Genomic DNA, 20,707 nt, shown 5'->3' on the forward strand with positions numbered 1-20,707 from the left:
AAGCTCAACTAGCCTTTGCTGAAAAAGAGGCTAGCATGATGAAACAAAAAGCTGACTTAGATGCGAGCCTTCATGTTTTAAAATGTCAAAAAGAAATAGCAGCAGCTGAAGCAGAAGCTGCAGCCTATAAAGAGTTACAGAGTCAAAGCGGGGAGGGAAGCGTTAAGCCCCTTTCTGAAGTTGATTCTCATGTGAAAGTACAGCGCACAAGTGAATATGTTGCTCAACAACGTAAGTTAGTCCTTTCACAAGCCTCAAACAGGTCACATCCGCTCTCTGCGACAAGAGGGAATGCTGCAGTAGTACAAGACACCAATCAATCATTTGATCAGCTAACAAGTGATACACAGTATGCACCTCCTCCAATGGTTGCAGACATAAAGGAAGAGCGAAAGGTAACCGAGGGTCCTGCAAATACTCAAATGTTAAATCCTCTAGCTCACACCTTTCAGCCTCCAAAGAGCAACTCAGCTGAGTTTAAAGGAGCACAAGATTTTGCTAAATATCTCATTCGCAAAGAACTAGTCAGTGCTGGTTTGCTGCATTTTGATGACAAGCCCGAAAACTATTGGGCATGGAAAGCCTCATTCGTTAGTGCAACTAAAGATTTGGATTTGTCAGCTAGAGAGGAAGTAGACCTGCTCACAAAGTGATTAGGGCCAAAATCCTCTGAACAGGCCAAAAGGATTCGTGCAGTGCACACGGTCAATCCATCTGCAGGTGTGAAAATGGTCTGGCAACGCCTTGAGGAGTGTTACGGATCCTCAGAGGCCATTGAAGACGCACTCCTGAAAAAGATAGAGGACTTTCCAAAACTAACAAACAAAGACAATGCTAGGCTTAGAGAACTTGGCGATCTCCTTTTGGAGTTACAGTGTGCTAAAGCAGATGGTGCACTGCCAGGACTTGCATACCTAGACACAGCTCGAGGGGTGAGACAAGTAGTTGAAAGACTTCCCTTCAGCCTACAGCAAAGGTGGACAACTGTGGGAACAAAATACAAAGAGACTCCTCCACTCCTCCATAGTAAGACCTCCTCAGAGGTTTCTGTTTGTTAGCTTCCGAATGTTGTTAGCTATCTGTTAGCTTGCCAGCTTGTCATGCTAATGTTTTTCCCTCGGTCGCGGAGTGACATGGATCTGAGCAAAGGAAACAACATCATAGCTGTAGTATATGTCCATTTTACCATGACTATGAACCAATTAGGTTGCTTTGTAATAGTCTTTGTACCATATACCACAGTGAAACATCCAGCGGTTATTAAGTTATGAAAGAATAGATGCCACCCAAGCCCTATCAGTGTTATTGTTTAACACCCTATTGAGTCACTCACAGTGATTGGGTCATGTGGTGTTAGAGGTAGTAACTAAAGGCACTACACCTGCACACCAGTTACATTTATGTTTTATTGCAACATAAACAGATAAACAGAGAAAACTGATGCTGATTAGACTTGACTATTTGACTCTCCTTGCAAATGTATATACTGGTGATCTGAGTTTCTTGAGGTGACATTGTTCTAAATTGCATCCAACCTTAAGTCTTGTCCCAATTCAGATATATCCCTATCTCGGACTTTTATTCCTGATGTAGGCACATGTTTTTGGGAAATTAATTTATCATAGATACATAAAATTATCCTTTCTGGGGAGTTCTCTATCCAACTTCAAATAGAATGGACTTTTAAATCTGACCCCCTAGGCCCCTGGAAGCTTTACAGGCTGAAAATTAGGGATACTGTTTGCCCCATTAATGTCTTAATGAGCTAGAAAACTATTTTCCTTCACATACAGATGATGGGGGTGGTATTTTCCCACACTGAAAATGATTTTCACCAAATGTTTTTGCTGCTGCTCTAAACACTTGTGCTATATGAATAAAAGTTGAACCATAATATAATCTAAATTTTTTGGTAAACATACCTGTAAGGAAAGAGTCCTTTAATCCTATTGGCATTATTAATTCTCGTTGAGGATCTTTTTCCACACTTTCCAACACTAAAGATTTCAGAGCTTTTTTTGCCTCCTTTGCTGAGTTAAAAGATTTATGTCCTTGTAATGAGGAAGAATAAGGAACAAGTTGATCCCCCTATGTCGGAGCTCAGCATGGAACTACTTTAATCCCTGCACCCTGCATTGTCCCGGGCTGTAGTCAGCAAAGAATTACAGTCGGGTGCCACCAGGAAGAGTAGGTTTAGTTTTGCTTGTGCCCTCAAGAATAGCCTGTCTGTTGGTATGGCGTAAGAGCCTAAGGGTCATAGTCTATGGTCTGGAAGTGTTGGAAAAGATCCATTGTGCGCTATTGTTTTCTAATGGAGTGAATCAGGAGTTCTCTAGCGATTGGATCCAGTCAGGAAACATCTTTTGAAGGTAACCTCTCAGATCATTATGTGCCAAAATAACAACTTTGAGAACTTTCGGTCTGGTTTTAGAGCTTTACATTGTACATTGTAGTAAAACTGCCCTCTTCAAGGTGACAAAAGATCAACTTTTCTATGATAGAGTGGCACTTGTCAGCAAGTTAGCGGAGAAGTTATTTGGTGCTTGGACTGAGTGCAGCCGACTGCGAGAGGATCTCAACAGGTGGCCTGTGCCAAACTGCAAGTCAGATCAGAGGGGAGAAACAAAACCGAAAGCACCAGGCAAAGATAGGGAGGAGAACTGCTGTTGTTGCAAGACTAATCCGAACTGGACCGAGAGCTGTTCCTCTACCAAGCCTTCTTCTAATGTCCACTGGCAGGAGAGAAAAGTGGATGAGATGCGACTAAGGATCATTCAGCAATGGTTTTTCAACACCATGGCCCCTTCTGCTGAATCACGACTTTTCTGTGATTTATCAGCATTGGGAAAAGCTGTGTGGGGCTTAGACTGAATGCAGTAGACCACGAGAGTGTCCCCACTAATGGCATATGCCAAAAAGCCGGTCAGAACAGCTTTTTAACAGAGGCTTCTAAATTAACTTTTTTGAGACTCCCTGCAGACATTTGCAAACAGGTTCTGCTTTTAAGCCACAAAAAGTGTCACTTCACACTTTCCAGCTTAAAGTGCCATGAGAGATAGGTGTTTTTGGAGGTCTGATCTAGTTCACAACAGGATTCACAACAGGATGTTAAGACATCCAAATGACCTCCTGGGGTCACTCAGACATGCAAGAACAAGTGTTCATCACTTTTCTTTGACACGAGGACTGAAGTTTAGTGTAGAGGACTGGAGACACATTTCATTTCTACAAAGAATTAGGGAAAGGACAATACATTTAATAATGATCATCATTCTGAAACTTAATCCTCTGTCTACCTGTCCCTCTCTCTCTATATATCTCTCTCCCACTCTGTCTTTCTTTCTCTCTGTCTGTCTCTTTGTCTCTCTCCCATGCTGTCCCAATCCACCCACCCACACACACACACACACACACTGAAAGACAAACAGATCTCTTTCACGCTTATGCCCTTTTATGTGAATTAAGGTAAACCTAATTCCCTAATCTTTCTCCTAGTAGATAAAAGTTTGTCTCTGTGTTTTGATGAGAAAGTAGAACCAACTCCCATTTCTTTATCATTTAACTTGAGTGAGTTAGTTTTATTCCCTTTCTGTGATGGTGACATACTGCCATCCAGTGGCCTTGTTACCAGTAATTTCGTAACCAACTTTATAGTTATATCTTGTGTTGTATTCATTTTATAATGTTAAACGGTAATCCTATATCAAAGTAATTAACAAGTTCTTTCTAATCCATTGGATAACTTTATATTACGTGTGATCACTTAGCAAGATTGAACCAAGGATCTTCAGAGTTATGTGTTACATTATTAATTGCCTTTGGGCCTCGTGGCATGTGTTTAAAATTACTGTAAGGGGACTATAGTGGTGATGAGATATATGAATTTATACGTAACAGGTCAAATGGAGTAATTCATCATAAAGTACGAGAAATAAATGTCTCCTAAATAAATAAATTTAGGCCCCCTAAAACTAAATGCCAGATGTGCGGTTGCTCGGCACAAAGGTTCACTACCCCACCTCCCATTTGTACCCCAAAATTCATAGATTAAGTTAGTGAGCCCTCAGCTTTGGACTTCTTTCTACTTTCCCTTTCACTGTGGCACTTTTCGTGTATCCTCGCTCACACCCTTTTCATTTTCTTCAATTTTGCAAGAGGAGCCGCAACTACTCAGCAGAGCTGTGCTTAACATTAACTTTTTCGGAGCCTTTTCTTTTTAAATCTCTTTGATGCTTTTTTAATGTCAGTTTGGTCAGTCAGACATTCTTGTATTTTAATTTGTTCAACTTCACTTATATGCCATATTCCTTCCTCTATTTGCTCCCCATTTCCTTAAATAAAAAGATTTCATTTATCACCAAATTATTGTGTGTGGATATTATTTCGTGAGAGACACAAGATCCATGTCTACAGGATAAATGGTAAAGATTGTGAGATTGATTAAAGTGATAATATGTTTTGAAATGGTTATAACTTATATTTATTCTTCTCCTAAATAGAAAATGGTGCCCCTTTTAATTTAACAAGCGCAAAATCCGAATTCTAACTTAGTTAATTAATTACTGCTACAAGGAAGAGGGAGAGCGAGAAGGAGGGAGAGGGAGAGAGAGAACCAGAAAATGCATTTCCCGCTGAAAATGCATGTGGACGCTAACAGCTGAAACCAATTTGAGAGCATGTTTGAAAATGCATAAATTTACTGCTAAAAATGCAGAGATGTATTACAAATTGACGGACATATCTGAAAAATTGGCAGAAATGAAAGCTGAACTCTGAAAAGTGAAGAATTTAGAAGTTGATGTCAACTGAAAAGATTAAAATAATCAATGTTTAATATTTTAGGCATAAAATGTAGAAAATAAAATGAGAGGCATAAATGTCCTTGAAGAGCACAATATTTTGACAATAAAATGGTTTCTGTAGCTTAAAGTATGCAGAGGTAGCAGCTAACCAGAAAGTACAGGAGAAATAGTACTAGTAGTATTAGTAGCATGAGTGTTAGCCGTAGAAGTAGTAGTCATAGTATTACTAGCATTATTGTTAGCCATAGAAGTAGTAGTTTTAGTTTGGGAAGTAGAGGAGGTAGCAGTACTTCTATCACTGCTACAAGGAGCAGTATTAGAGGCAGACAGAGAAATAGACAAAGACAAAGACAAAGACACTTAAGAGGCCACAAGGGCCAATTAAGGGCCCTGTCCACCTGAGGGGCCACAAAGGCCAATCAATGGCTTACTTGTGGTCCCTCCTTTCGGAGGTCCCCCAAGTGGAAACATTAATTACTAACTAACAACTTTAATTGGCCACAAAGGCCAAATAAGAGCCCACTCCACCTGAGGGACCACAAGGGCCAATGCTGGTAATATAAAGGGTCAGTTAACCATAAATTACTATTGGACAAGTAGACCAGGCATCACTAACTGGTATCTTTGTATTGGAAAAGTCACGCACACACCAGGATGGCACTCTGTGTGTGTGTGTAAGTGCCTGTTGCTATGGTAATTAATGGCCCACGTGCACCCCTCTTCTCCCCTGTCTCATCTCAGGTCAGCTCAAAGGAGGCAGTTGAATTTGATGGAAATGTCCCTATCAAACTCCTCCATTTTACAGCCATACCTTTCACCAAATAGTCAAAATATTGCAACGGGAAGACAGACAGAGAGACACAGAAAGACAGACACGGAGATGAAGAGAGGGAGAAAGGGAGAAAGACAGATGGATAGAAAGACAGACAGAAAGAGAGACAGATACAGTGAGTAAGAGAGACAGAGAGACACAGAAAGACAGACAAAGAGATGAAGAAAGAGAAAGGTAGAAAGACACAAATAAATTGACAGAGAGAGAGACAGACACAGAAAGTAAGAAACACAGGGAGACACAGAAAGAAAGACAAAGAGATGAAGATAGAGAGAGGTAGAAAGACAGACAGATAGAAAGACAGAGACAGACAAAAAGACAGAGAGAGAGAGAGTAAGAAAGACAGAGAGAGACAGAAAGACAGACAAAGTGATGAAGAGAAAGAGAAAGATAGAAAGACAGACATATAGAAAGACAGAGACAGAGAGTGAAAGAAACAGACAGAGAAAGACAGAAACAGGCAGAAAGACTGAGACAGAGAGAGAGACAGATACAGAGAGTAAGAAAGACAGAGAGACAGAAAGACAGACATAGAGATGAGGAGAGAGAGAAAGGGCCAATTAAGGGCCTCCTCCACCTGAGGGGCCACATGATGGCAATATAAAGGGTCAGTTAACCATTAATGACATCACAAAAAGGCATCTTTGTATTGGAAGAGTCACGCACATACCAGGATGGCACTCTGTGTGTGTATAAGTGCCCGTTGCCATGGTAGTTAATGGCCCAGGTGCACCCCTCCTCAGTTGAATTTGATGGAAACAACCCTGTCAAACTCCTCCATTTTACAGCCATACCTTTCACCAAATTGTCAAAATATTACAATGTGAAAAGAGGTCGTAATGAACCCAGAAATACCAAATTTGCCTGAAAAAATATCTGCTACATATCCCAAATCCTTGTGTAAGAATAAGCTTGTGGCAGCAAATTTCCAGAAATTTCTCATCTCAGATTGTATTGGAGTAAATGGGGAATTTTTTGGGTCAGCTTTCAAACCTACTTTTCTCCGACTGGCACAAGTTTTCCTCCGTTGTGATGTACAGATTGTGTATGAAGACCTTATACTGTGGGCAGCATTTGTGAAAGAGCAGAGACAGAGATATCTAGAGTGCGGAAGCTTGTTCGTGATGTCAAATGCTCTGACCTCCAACATTCACGCCTTGTATTCCCTCGGCCCTATGCAGTGACAACTTTATGACTTTCTTTAATGATAATATTATAACTAATCAAGATTAAATCCATCACCTCTTGCCCTTACCTGACCTGACCCCGGACACAGATTGCCTGGATATGGCAAAGCCTGAAATTTATTTGGACCGTTTCTCCCCCATTAACTTTCATCGACTCTACACTTTGATTTCTGTATCTAAGTCATCAACATGCCTGCTAGACCCCATCCCAACTAAGCAACTTAAGAAAGTTTTGCCCTTATTAGACAACTCGTTATTAGATATAATCAATGCGTCTTTATTAACAGGCGATGTACCACAGTCCTTTAAAGTAGCTGTCATTAAACCTCTTCTAAAGAAGCCCACTCTCGATCCTGAGATTTTAGCTAACTATAGACCGATATCTAATCTCCCCTGTATTTTTAAAATCCTTGAGAGAGTGGTTGCTCATCAACTCTGTGATTTTCTCCAAGATAATAGTTTATTCAAAAACTTTCAGTCAGGCTTCAGAGTTCATCATAGTACAGAGAACCGGCACTTGCAAAAATTAATAGCGACTTATTTATCGCTTCTGACAAAGGTCTGGTCTCTGTTTTAATCCTATTAGATCTCAGTGCTGCATTTAACACCATTGACCATCAAATCTTACTGCACAGACTGGATAACTTAATTGGCCTTAAAGGAATGGCACTAGCCTGGTTTAAGTCATACTTATCAGATTGTTCCCAATTTGTTCACATCAACGATCAACCCTCCACACATACTAAGGTCTGCTTCGGAGTACCACAGGGTTCTGAGCTTGGACCAATCCTTTTTACTTTATATGCTTCCTCTAGGCAACATAATTAGAAAACACTCTATAAATTTCCATTGTTATGGTGAAAATACGCAAATATATCTATATATGAAACCAGATGAAACTGATCAACTATCTAGACTTCAAACATGTCTTAAGGATGTAAAAGCCTGGATGAGCCGTAATTTCTTGATGTTGAATTCAGACAAAACTGAAGTTATTGTTCTTGGCCCCAAACATCTCAGAAGCTCATTTTCCAACAATGTAATTTCTCTAGATGACATTACATTGGCCTCTAGCACAACTGTACAGAACCTCAGAGTTTTATTTGATCAAGATTTATCTTTTGCCTCCCATATAAAACAAACTTAAAGGACGGCTTTCTTTCACTTGCGTAACAAAGCAAAAATGAAAACTTAGTACATGCATTTGTCACCTCTAGGCTGGATTACTGTAACTCCCTATTATTTGGTTGCCCCAACAAATCTTAGGTCTCTCCACCTGGTGCAGAACGCCGCTGCTCGTGTTCTGATGGGGAGCAAGAAAATTGATCATATTTCTCCTGTTTCAGCTTCTTTGCACTGGCTCCCTGTGAAATCCAGGACTGAATTTAAAATCCTCCTTCTTACATACAAAGCTCTAAATGGTCTTGCTCCATCCTATCTGTCGCAGCTCATAGCTCCTTACCAACCCTCAAGATCACTGCGCTCTGAAAATGCAGGGTTACTTGTGGTTCCCAAAGTTTCCAAAAGTAAGATAGGAACCAGAGCCTTCAGCTACCACGCTCCTCTCCTACGGAACCATCTTCCAATTTCAGTCAGGGAGGCAGACACAGTTTCAACTTTTAAGGGTAGACTTAAGGCCTTCCTCTTTGATAAAGCTTATAATTAGGACTGGCTCAGGTTGCCTGGACCAGCCCATAGTTAGGCTGACATAGGTTTAACCTGCCGGGGAACTTCCTATGATAAGCTGAGCTCCTTTTCCTTCTCTCAACGCCGCCATCGGAAAATCATGCATGTCTGTTAACTGCATTGCCGTTTGCAAGCTTAGCTTAGCCTCAGTAGTTTAGCTTAGCCTTACATCTGTGATAGCCATGTGGTACTGTCACTACCTGGGGCTCGCGATTACGGAGCCTGGGTCTGTTGAACTGCACTACGCTATTCCCGCTGCCTATCGGGAGCATTCCTGCTCCCTTGTTTCCTAGTTTTCCCAGATCCTGTCTGTAACCATGACTGTATCTGACCGTGGTGATAGCCGTGCTGATGCTGAGACCCTGCCTTTGGTTGCGCTCGTGCTGTGGCTGTACTGATACTGTACCCCCCGCTCGCCCTGATCGTGCTCTGGTCCTGGTTGCGCTGATGCTGTGATCTTGCCTTTGGACACCTCCCTATCAATATACGCATGAGACTCTTATCATCACCCTCAACATCATTATAGAGTGTAATTAATAATTTCACATCTATCGTTATTGTAATATGACATGCATCTGTTTATGTTATTGCTGTACCTCTCTCCCCCTCTCTCTTTCTCTTTCCTTTTTGCCATTATTGTATTTCATTATCTATTGCACGTCTGTCCATCCTGGAAGAGGGATCCCTCATCATCCTCTACCTCTCTTCCTGAGGTTTCTTCCTTTTTTTTTTCCCCGTTACAGGGGTTCTTTTTCTGGAGTTTTTCCTTGGGTGATGTGAGGGTCTAAGGGCAGAGGGATGTCGTACACTGTAAAGCCCTCTGAGGCAAACCATGTTTTGTGATAATGGGCTCTATAAATAAAATTGACTTGACTTGACTTGACTAAAAAAGAGCATAAAACTTAAATTGCCAAAACTCAAAAATTGTAAAAGATACAAAAGAGCTGAATCATACCACAAGAGTTGAAGACCTTGTGACCCGTTAAACAGTTAAATGGAGTCTCGAGCTGAAAGTATGTGGAAGCAGTAGAATTTGAAAGTGGAGTGGGTTGAAGAGAATTTGCAAAATTTTCCCATTCATTAAATGGTAAAAAAGGTTTTAAAAAGCTTAATATTTTATAAAGTTGAAAGAGTAGAAATTAGAAAAGTCATAGCAATAATGTCCTGAACGAGCTGAACGTTCTGATAGTTGAATGGTTTAAATAACACAAAGTATGCAGAACAAGTTAGCCAGCGAAAAACTTACGGAAGGTGAAATAAGAGTAAAGATTTGGATAACAATAGTGTGGATGCTTGTGCATCCATACTAGTGAGGAAGCGTGAGAGGGAGAGAGAGATTCTGACATTCTGAGAGAGAAAGCTGCTATCTTCATGAGTTCCTGAAGATATGTACTCTTTTCAGTCTTAAAATGAGATAAACTTCAAGTTTCCTGACAAAATTAAAAGAGGAAAGAAGAGGAAATAATTATTGAAAAAACTGCCTTTCCTGGAAGCAAGAACACCCCTCTACTGAGAGGCTCAACAGAAATGCTAACCAATGGCCAACTGACAGCTAACTCCACTGTCCAGCTGGTGAACTAAAATCAAGCTGAGAAGAGGACAGCAGTTAAAGACTCAAGTGAGTGAGAGCATCTGAGAGACAATACATCCTAAAAAAGGATTTATACATTCTCCAACAATAACTGCTAAATATTAAGCATAATCAAGCTAGGTAGTGATGAAACTGCAAGCTCGCTAAAAACAAACCTGGCCCCAGCAACAATTGCTAAGGAGTTACAAGAATAGCAGCACTAGAGCTGCAGAGCCCCAGGGCTTAAGCTGTCATGAATGGGACTGTCATGGTGCAAGGGAACCTCATACAATTTGAGCGTGACTTTCTAAGGGACAGCACCCCCACTCCCAGCTGTCCCACTGCTGGGAATTGGCCCATCAGCACAGAACTGGACCAGGACCTCCAGCTGTACCTCACCATCAAAGAAATTAAGGTGAAATTTACAGAATTGGAGAGAGAACTTGTACAATTGAGATAGCTGGTCAGCCAACAAACAAACCTGGATATCACAGTGCAGCAAGACACCTCTATCATCAGCTCTGAGCTGACCAAGCTGAAGCAGGGCAGAACCAGCTACAGGAGAGAGCTGACCAACCTGAGGACTGAGATAAGAGAGCTGCAACAGGACAGGGAGAACAACGCTGCAAAGGTGACAGTTTTAACAGAGGAGGAGAGAGGGAGCTACAGGAGAGAACTCACAAACCTGTCAGAAAAGCCTCATGTGAGAGACAGAGCTCTGCAGGCCGTGAAAGAGCAGTAGGACTCAAATCCAGTCCACAAACAAAATCCTGAAGGACCCACTGAGAGCAACCAAGATTCCCCAACTCATCAGCATCCCTCCACCCCCAGCCCCACCTCTGGGTCAAAAACCAACACTCCATCCAGCTTCCCACCCATTCCACAGATCAACACCACCCCTCATCTCCCCAGACCAGCACAGGAGAGGGAGAAGCTGGACATCGTCATCCTCATAACTCCAACTGCAATCTGGGAACAAGGGGTGTGCCAATACATCGATTCTTAGACACAATGCATTGCGACTCATGACGATCAATAAGGCTTACCAAATGTTCAAAAATCAACTATTTTACATGATAGCGAAATCATAGAAACACAACCGCAGCACCCGGAAGTTGGCTTGAACAGAAAAAGACGCCCCCACACAGTTTTAAGGACAGACTCATAACAGACTATTAGCCAACATGGCAGCAGCTAACTCGCTGGCTACTGTCATTGAGCGTGAGGTTCACTCTTCAGGGTTGAGCTGCCCATTGAATACTTTGTTTAGAAGTATTTATTATAACTGAATGAAGTATCCTTTATACTAGATCAGATTGAATAAGCTGAACAAGCTAATAGTTCTTTTTGTATTAAACCTACAGAACTCAGCAAACAGCTGAGGATTTTAATTAAAATAAGTTATTTGTAAAGGATTTTGTTTGGAAGTCTTTATTTATTATTTCTGAATAAGCAGAATAAGCTATTTGTTTTATATTGAACTTGCTAGTACCAAAATCTGTGAAATCAGCAGAGAATTTTGGGGCACTTTAAAGGCACTTTATGTATTACACTTTATGTAATAAGAGCAGCTTTTTGTTGTGGGAAATGTGTTGGATCGTTTGGTCCGATATAAATAAAAGATAACAGAGGTAACCCCCCATGCACACACACACAACGAATTGAGAGACATCCAGCAGATCCTCAGCCTGCTCTGCTCTCATCTGATGGGGTCAGGTATCACAACAGAAAACTCTCAGGAACTCATTGTTTGTTTTTCTTTTGTACAGTTAAAAAAAAAGAAAGAAAACATACACAAAACACAAAAGCGTTAAAACTATTTCATATTAGTGGATTGCAAACCTCATATGATCAATATGGTCATATGCCTGGAGGTAGAGACATCATCATGTGTGCAGCATATATCCCCCCGTGAGAATCCCCTTATTATAATGAAAATTCTTTCTCCATTCTTGAAGACGAAATTAGTCACTACCAGGCCCAAGGAAATGCACTGATCTGTGGGGACCTTAATGCCAGGACTGCTATAGAAACAGATTCTATTAACCCACAGGGAGACAAACAAAACTGACCAGATCAGCATCCCCCTGGATCCACAGGAACAAGTTTTGACAAAACTGTCAACAAAAGTGGACACCAACTATTGCAGCTATGTAGAGCACTGGGTCTGAAAAGTGGTTTGACACAGACTGCAGACATCTGAGCAAAACACAGACAACCGGACAATCCTGAGCTCCACCTCCAATATTGGGAAACACTAACACCAAAATTATACAGAAGAACACTCAGAATTAAAAGGGAGCAGCATGAGCAACATCAGCTTGCTACAACTGAAGAGTCATCAGCTTGCCACAAATGAAGAGTCTGTTATATATAAGTTATTCTGCAGCATCCTCAACAGCCGATTGCAAGACTTCCTCAGAGAACATAATGTCCTGAACAAGAGTCAGATTGGATTTACACCACAACATAGAACTATATCTAACCATATCTATACTCTCCACACCCTTGTTAATAAACATTTCCACCAAAACAAGAAGATGTTTTGTCGATTTCAATAAAGCATTTGACTCAATTTGGCAAAGAAAATCTCAATAATCTATGATATAAAATTGCAATGATATGTAATATTATCAGAGGGAAAAAAGTGGCTTGTTACGTGGATGGCAAAGTACCATTTGTCACTGACATAACTAAACATGGCATCTTATAGGATAGGAATGAATGTAGTAATATCCTGCATGTACATGAATTTAGGTACCTTTTATGAATTTGAAAATATATGATTACTGTCTACAGAGGTTCCCCAGAATTCCATGTTATGCTGCCAACTTGGATGCTTTGGCACTCAGAGCAGATAATTATGATGATAGTGGGCGGGCAGGTGTCAGATCTATGCACTGGAGTAAAAACACCGACACATCACAGACAGTGTGATAAGAACATCCAAAACACAAATTTCACTCTCAGTGGTTTTGTAACATGAGAAATGCTTTTTAAAATCAATAAGTAAGTAGTAATAAGTAACTATGTGACAACTGCAGCGCATGTAGATGCAGCAGCCTGTAGCTCCTCAAATTCTTACCTCTTTTTTGCTATATTTTTCTTTTTCTTTCAACACCATGACTCCTTCTGCTGAAGCATAATTTTTCTATGATATCAACATCGCTAGTTGTGTGGGTCTTGGACTAAACGCAGTAGATCGCAAGAGGATCCCACTGGTTTGAGTTTGAGTTTGAGTTTATATATTCATGCTCAAAGTTAAAAACTGAATAAAAGCAGAACTAACAAAGCACATTATACAAGACCAATTCTCAAAAAGTTGGGTGTAAAATGTAAATTAAAAAGGATGTAATGATTTGCAAATCTCATAAACCCATATTTTATTAAAAATAGAACAAAGAAAACATCTCAAATGTTTAAACTAAGAAAATGCACCATTTAGCAAAACAAAAAGAAATGTAATTTAGAATTTCATGGCGCAACACCCCTCAAAAAAGTTGGAACAGGGCCATGTTTACCATTGTTTAAACAACAGTCTGTAAATATATGAAAAGTGAAGATTATTTGCTGGAGTATGGAGAGGAATGCTGTCCCATTCTTGTCTGATGTAGGATTTTATCTGCTCAATCTCCTGGGCCTTCTTTGCCGAATTTCTCGTTTTAAAATGTGCCAAATGAGTTCCATTATGGAAATGTCTGGACTGCAGACAGGCCAGTTCAGCACCCGGACTATTCTACTGCGAAGCCTTGTTGCTGTTGTGATGGATGCAGTATGTGGGTTTTCAAAAAAGAATTTCAGCTCATCTGACCACAGAACAGTTTTCCATTTTGCCTCAGCTCCTTCTTTGCATGATACAGCTTTAACTTGTATTTGTGGATTGCATGGCGAACTGTGTTAACAGACAATGATTTCAGAGGTGTTCCTGAGCCCATGCAGTTATTTCCAGTACAGAATCATGCCGATTTTTAATGCAGGCCCGAAGATCACAGGCATCCAATATTGACCTTCCTTGTCCCTTGTGCACAGAGATTTCTCCAGATTCTCTGAATCCATTGATGATATTATGGAATGTAGATAGTGTGATATTCAAAGTCTTTGCAATTTTACGTTGAGGAGCAGCAGTCAGTCAGTCATTTTCTGTAACTGCTTGTCCTCGTCAGGGTTGTTGGTGGGGGGGGCTGGAGCCAGTCCCAACTGTCATCGGGTGGAAGGCGGGGTACACCCTGGACAGGTCGCCAGACTATCGCAGGGCCGACACATAGAGACGGACAACCATACACGCTCACAGTCACACCTAAGGGCAATTCAGAGTCACCAATCAACCTGAGCTGCATGTCTTGGACTGTGGGAGGAAGCCGGAGACCCCGGAGAGAACCCACGCAGACACAGGTAGAACATGCAAACTCCGCACAGAAGGGCCCCCGCCCATGGACCGAACCCCGGTCCAACCGGGTTTCGAACCAGGGACCCTCTTGCTGTGAGGCAACAGTGCTAACCAGAACCACGTGCTGCCCACGTTGAGGAGTATTTTTCTGAAATTGTTCCCACAATTTTTAGATGCAGTTTTTTGCAGATTGGTGAACCTCTGCCAATCTATGCTTCTGAGAGACTCTGCGACTCTAAAATGCTCTTTTTATACCCAGTCATGTTACTGACCTATTGCCAATTAACCTAATAAGTTGCAAAATGCTCCTCCATCTGTTTTTTGACCACAGCTGTGGTCATAGTCCATGTGGAGACCCAGATATTTGGTAGTGGTGACAACGGAGACTTCCTGTCCTTCCAGAGGAGAGGAAGAGGAAGAGGAGCTCTCTGAACTATATGCTGTTCGTCAGCAAAAACTAGAAGGGAACCCAAATTATGCAGCAACACACCACAAAAGGCTGCGTATTGGGCCACCCTCAGACAAACCGGCACCAATTGCATACAACCCCAAAGCAGCAAAGATAGCCTACATTTCAAGCATCTCATGTAATAAGAACAACTCTGCTGTGTTGCTTTTTGTTCTTTTGGGGGTTTTTTTTAAATAAAGCTTTACTATTTTCAATATGTTCCTGGCAAATGCGTCTTTTTCTCAAATGATACCGTGACAGGTATCTTCAGTAATAGAATAGAATAGAATAGAATAGAATAGAATAGAATAGAATAGAATAAGTCTGTGGTTTCATTCAATGGTTGTCTGTGGGAGACCAGCCAGGCCAGATGCGATTGTCAATCAAATGCTAATGAGAGCCATTCACACCTCCGCTATGGCTTTGTGGGGGTTAGCATATTGCTTTTTGCATTCAGAGATTACTATCAGGATGAGTTTGTTCATGATGAACTTTTCCTGTATTTCCGTATTTCCTGAGAGTGATGGGGAGAGGGTGGTGGAGCTTGTCCATGCTTCAGCAAAGTTTTCACCCCTCCCAAGCCTTTGTTTATGAAGTCCCACCATTGCTTGTGGTTTTTCTTTTTTAGGTCCTGAATTTTGTTTCTGTATTATTTTTCCTATGCAGTTTTTATAAGCCTTTCACTTTGTTTCTCATGCTACTTCATTTCTCTGTCTTTGCCCGCCTATAAAATAGTTTTTGCCTTATTTTGATGGCGACTTTTATTTGGTCAGTCATCTATGGCTTGTCAAGTGTGGTTGTTTTCTTCCTCTTTAAAGGCATGCAGACATCAAGGGCAATCTGTATTGCAGAGTTAAAAATCTCAACCTTGAAGATGTTTTCTGCCTCATATTCAGTCAGTGCTGGACATGCACCACTCCAAGGCTTCCTTTCGATAATGCCCCTTCAGCCTCCCTGTTTTCCACTACATCTCTGTTCTTTTCCCTGGTTGGTTATAGGAAGATAACAGTAGAGTGTTGTGGTCATTGCAACCAAGTGGGGCCACAACAGTGGGGGTTTTGTGGTAGTCAGTGAGATGGTTATGATCAGATCCAGAATGGACCCCCCTCTGTTTTTTTCTTTGACCACCTTGTTGGAGTATGTAAGTACATGATTCAGTGTTCATGTTCACCCCTTAAAGAAAGATGAAACATAATGTTCAAATATGATATAAGAGAGAAGATATATTTCTGCATGATCAGTGTCCTGGATGATAATCTAACCTTGAGGGTCAGTTGTGAGAGTGGGAGCATGACGTGAAGAGAACTTGATATGTGGAGATAAGAGGAGGAGATGTGCGGAATGGATGTGGGTCAAAGGGCGTGGATGTGTGGTATCTATGATTTTGTTCAACAGGACACCCAGAAGAGAAAAACAATTCCTGATAAGGGATTGCCCTTGAAGTTGACCAATCCAAAGACGATGCCATGCTGAAAGGGGAGCCAGATAATGAGGGGAACCAACCAGAAGATGATACTACCTTCATTCACATTTCCTCATTGTAAATAGTATAAAAGACTGGATCAGGGAAAGACAGGTTGTCAGAATGCAGGCTGACTAGCTGATGTTATTGGCTAGGGAGAGGTATTTCTGATCCAGAGCTCTGTAACTGCTCATTGCTTGAAAAGATTCACTAAAGGTTTGGATTCAAAATTCTAAATTCTGTGTGGACATTCAGTTATTTACTGTTTATTGAGTTGCTTTTAAGAATTCTGAACATAGCACTCACCCTGGGAGGGTGAGAGTTTTTTCTACTTGCAGCAACCAAGAGAAAAACTCCTTCAACCTGCTTCATGTGAGTTTGTCAGCATGTTAGTTGGCAGGTGATTGAAATCTCCAAAGAGTATGAGCCCCATTTGGCATATGCCGAGTGACAATTCAAACCAGAGGGGAAAAAGAAAATCGAAAGTGGCGGACAAAGAGGAGGAGGAGAGCCGGCATCAGGGTGAGGCTGACCTGACTTTGACCGAGAGCTTCTCCTCTACCAAGTCTGATTGGATGGAATTTTCATAGTAGCTACTGATTTTAATCAACTCATCCTTCAACTCCAAAGATGTAGCAGGATGAAGGACAAAAGTAATTTCGTTTTTTTAAACTTGGTTTAAAAAATGACCAATAAATCTACCTCCTGCCTTCTAAAGTCATGCAACATCAATTATTTCAACATGGTTTCACTAATCACAATGTAGCCTTTGGGGACAATAATGAAGGGTTCCATTTCTCACATTTATTACAGCGGTACCAGTCAACGTACTGGGAATAAAATGGTGTACCTGTGTGTGAAGGCTGGATCCTTGAATGACAGTGACTTGGTTGGCACAGCTGGCCCATACAGTGTCTTCAAGTGTTAGCAGACTGCAGACCGGCTCAGAGCCCAGATGCACGAGCCTACACGAGTCCACATCCCACAGTTTCTCTGAGAGGAACAACAGCCTAGGATTAAGCACCTAATCAGAACTCCTTGGTCAAGCAATTATCACTGCAGTGTATTATTGTGAATGTGGACCTTTATTTTTTAAGTGAAGCTATATCGCAGAGTTTCAGGAGCAGGACCACACCTCTACCGCACCTCAACTGCGCCTCTTCCGGCTTAAATATCCTCCTAACCCGATCTCCCCCTTTCGTTCTCGTTATTCTGCACCCCTCCCCCCCTCCCTCGATCTCTTTCCTTTTCCTCCTTCTGTCCGTAGGGTCCTAAGGGATCTGTCATGCCCGGCAGCCACGGCGGATTCCCACTGAAGCTTCCCCACACCGCACTCAACCATCCATTCCAATAATTCAACATCAAAGTTTATACCAAATCTACATTCACGTCAATAAATTGTTAAAATTAATTCCGATTGAGGTGTGGTCCTTGCTAGTGAAAAACAGCATCAGGTCAGTGTGGTGGGTGTTCTTTAGTGAGCACTCACCATCAGTCTTTCTGTGGTACACAGCTACTTTGCCATTGGCTAGTCCAGCAAAGAGGAAAGACAGCGAGTGTTTGAGGCCAAGGACTGGACAGCTGTCAGGGTTCATCAAGGTCAACAGACACTCAGCAGCTGTGTCCACACTGCTATACACATAGATGCTGAGAGGACAAAGGAACACACTATACTGTAAAGTCAAATAAAATGAAAGACAAGCTTAAACACGTTGGGAAATTTGTTCTGAGAGTGAGAGGGTCCTATGGATATTAATCACATGTGTATTAGGTACAGAGCTGGAATAAGTATATGGTTTAGCGTAGCTTAGCATAAAGACTTGAATGCAAGCCTAGCTGCCCCAAATTCAAAACTACACTAACCAAAACACTAAATAACATGTTGTATTTGGTTTGTTTCATCTGTAAACAGCTAACCGAAAGTGTTGAAGGTGAAAATAAGTCTGCCCTGCATTAGTTTGTAAGCACAGACTCATTGAGCTGGTTGAAATGACTGACCTGCCATCCTGCAGGCCAGCACAGATGATGTTTCCTATCTTGGCTGCAGTCTGGGCCTTCTCAGTCTCCTTCCCTTCTGTGCTGAGACACGGCTCGCTCACATAGTCCAGACAGAGGACTGGAGCTCTCAGTGAGACAGTCTTTACCAGGCAAGGAATGGCTCTGTTCAGGGAGAAAATCTCCACTTGCCCATGGTTGAAATTGCCTTCTCCACCAGCAACCTGACCTCAATTGTAATTAAAAGCTTATGTCAGTAAATAAATGACAATAAAACATACATCCTTAAGAAGTGATCAAACGATGATTGATTTAGTGTGATGACAAGTTAAAGAAAGAAATCTGGCCAATGTTTTTGAATATGAGAGTTAAGTTTGAATTAGTTGCTAAAAAATGAGAAAAAAAGATAAGAAAAGAAGAAGAGCCAGACAAACTGTCACCCTGCTTCTCAGTTGGTGGCAATCTGGAGGTTCTGTGACACCTCTTTGGTGTAGATGGTTGCAGTACTGTAACAAATTGTACTCACCCAGAGGTATCCCTGTGGTAATGATGTACTGGCAGTGCAGAAACCAAGCAGGCTGGACTGAGACGGACTGTGAAGAGCTGCCTGCAGCTGCACAAGCACAGAGACATGCTTTATTTACTGTCGGTCTCCTCGCATCCCAAAAAGTTGACTTTCACACATGTGCAGTCATAAAGTCAATAAATAGGCTTTATATATATATATATATATATATATATATATATATATATATATATATATATACATTAATAAAGAATAAAACTATTACAAATATAGAAACTGAAATAAGTATTAAGATCAATCAATATTTAGACAGAGTTGTACAAATACTAGTACAAATATAAGTAACAGCTGAAAAGAACACACGCATAAGCAGTGAAAACATTATGAAAATAAACATCTTAATGTTAGTAACTCATTGGGAAATAAAAATTTAAAAAATTTTATTTTTAAATGTCTGAGTCTGTTACCAACATGGATTTAGGTATTCATTCTGTTATGCCAGGGGTTCAACTCAATATTTGGAACATATGCATTTGTCCATCAGAATAAAAACATGAAAGTAGCAGAGGACTTTTGTTTTGAAGAACCATGAGAATTCAGGGCCCAAATTAAAATTCAAAATATAAATATAGAATAGAATAGAATACAGTCAGTTCCTAATCTTAAAATTAAAACCTTCACTCTTGGTAAACTATAAACCCAACTGTATCATTCTCAATACCAGCAGCAGCTTTCACCTTCAGTGTGTTTGTTTTGAAGACAGGCAGTTTGCAGGTCAACAGTGGACACCCAAATGGAGCTTTTGTCTTCCCATGTTCTTCAGCATATTCCCAACCTAGAGTGTTTTCCTGTCCTGAGCAGACAAGCACACACACACACACACACACACACACACACACACACACACACACACACAGTGTGAAGTTTGTATGTTTTCAGAAACATATTATAGTGTACTGTTAGGCTGTAAAATGAAAAAATTGCTCAGACCGTTGGGCAGTACCGGGTCACAAACTTTTTTCATTTTACAGCTGAACCGTACACTGAATTATGTTTCTGAAAACATTTAAGGCGAAAACAGACAAACAGTAGCAGGATGGTTATTCATATTTGATATGCACTGCCTAATTTGACAGTTTGACTGCAGTTCATGGGCAGTGACTGACAGCTATAGAGACTGGTGACAGTTTCAGAAGACAAAAGACAAAAAGTAACAGAATTCCTGCTCCCATTGCTTTTTTTAAATGATTCTGTGTGATTTTAGATGTATTGTTTTATTGTATGTATTGTATGCACAAATGCACCTTTGCTGGTTGCACAAGAATTTGCCCCTTGAACTTGAATTTGAGAGCAGCTTGCAGCACTGGCCATGACCTCCTTACTAAATCAGCCTTTTCACACTATGTTACTGGCAGTATTAAATTAGAAAACATGGACCAGATAAATTTACTCATCAGAACATGGCATAAAGAAGCCATGACACTGGTTAAACACCTTGCTGATTCTTTCTGAGTTGTGTGTGCATCCTTGAGTCCCTCCTGAGTTCGTTTTTTTAGGGTACATCGTATGTACCATAGATATATTATAGGGAAGTCTGGATCATAGGCATAATTTATGGGGGGGATGGGTGGGTTGCAACCCACCCAATAATTTAAACCAGCCACCACACCCCCCCCAATATCATATCATAATTATTTAAAATGAATATTAGGTATGATAAACACAACAATGTGGTAGATTTTCTCAATGGCAGTAAAAAAAAAAAAAGAAAAAAAAAAGTGACTGGTCAACATTTGACTTGTGGTCAAATGT

General features: G+C 40.9%; 1 protein-coding gene across 1 annotated transcript in view; it reads right to left on the bottom strand.

Annotated features, from left to right (window-relative positions):
- Positions 1-20,707, bottom strand: part of LOC121947536 (rho guanine nucleotide exchange factor 10-like protein) — a 131,046-nt gene that overhangs the window by 28,141 nt on the left and 82,198 nt on the right. Inside the window, exons 19-23 of the mRNA XM_088081500.1 lie at positions 19,633-19,748; positions 18,896-18,982; positions 18,373-18,593; positions 17,864-18,021; positions 17,225-17,367 (exon numbers count right to left, since the gene is read on the bottom strand). Coding sequence (XP_087937626.1) covers positions 17,225-17,367; positions 17,864-18,021; positions 18,373-18,593; positions 18,896-18,982; positions 19,633-19,748 — 725 coding nt within the window. The remainder of the gene's footprint in view (positions 1-17,224; positions 17,368-17,863; positions 18,022-18,372; positions 18,594-18,895; positions 18,983-19,632; positions 19,749-20,707) is intronic.

Source organism: Plectropomus leopardus, chromosome 9, assembly GCF_026936395.1.
Source record: "Plectropomus leopardus strain MGB_pleo_1.0 chromosome 9, ASM2693639v1, whole genome shotgun sequence".
In the NCBI taxonomy this organism is placed as follows: Eukaryota; Metazoa; Chordata; class Actinopteri; order Perciformes; family Serranidae; genus Plectropomus; species Plectropomus leopardus.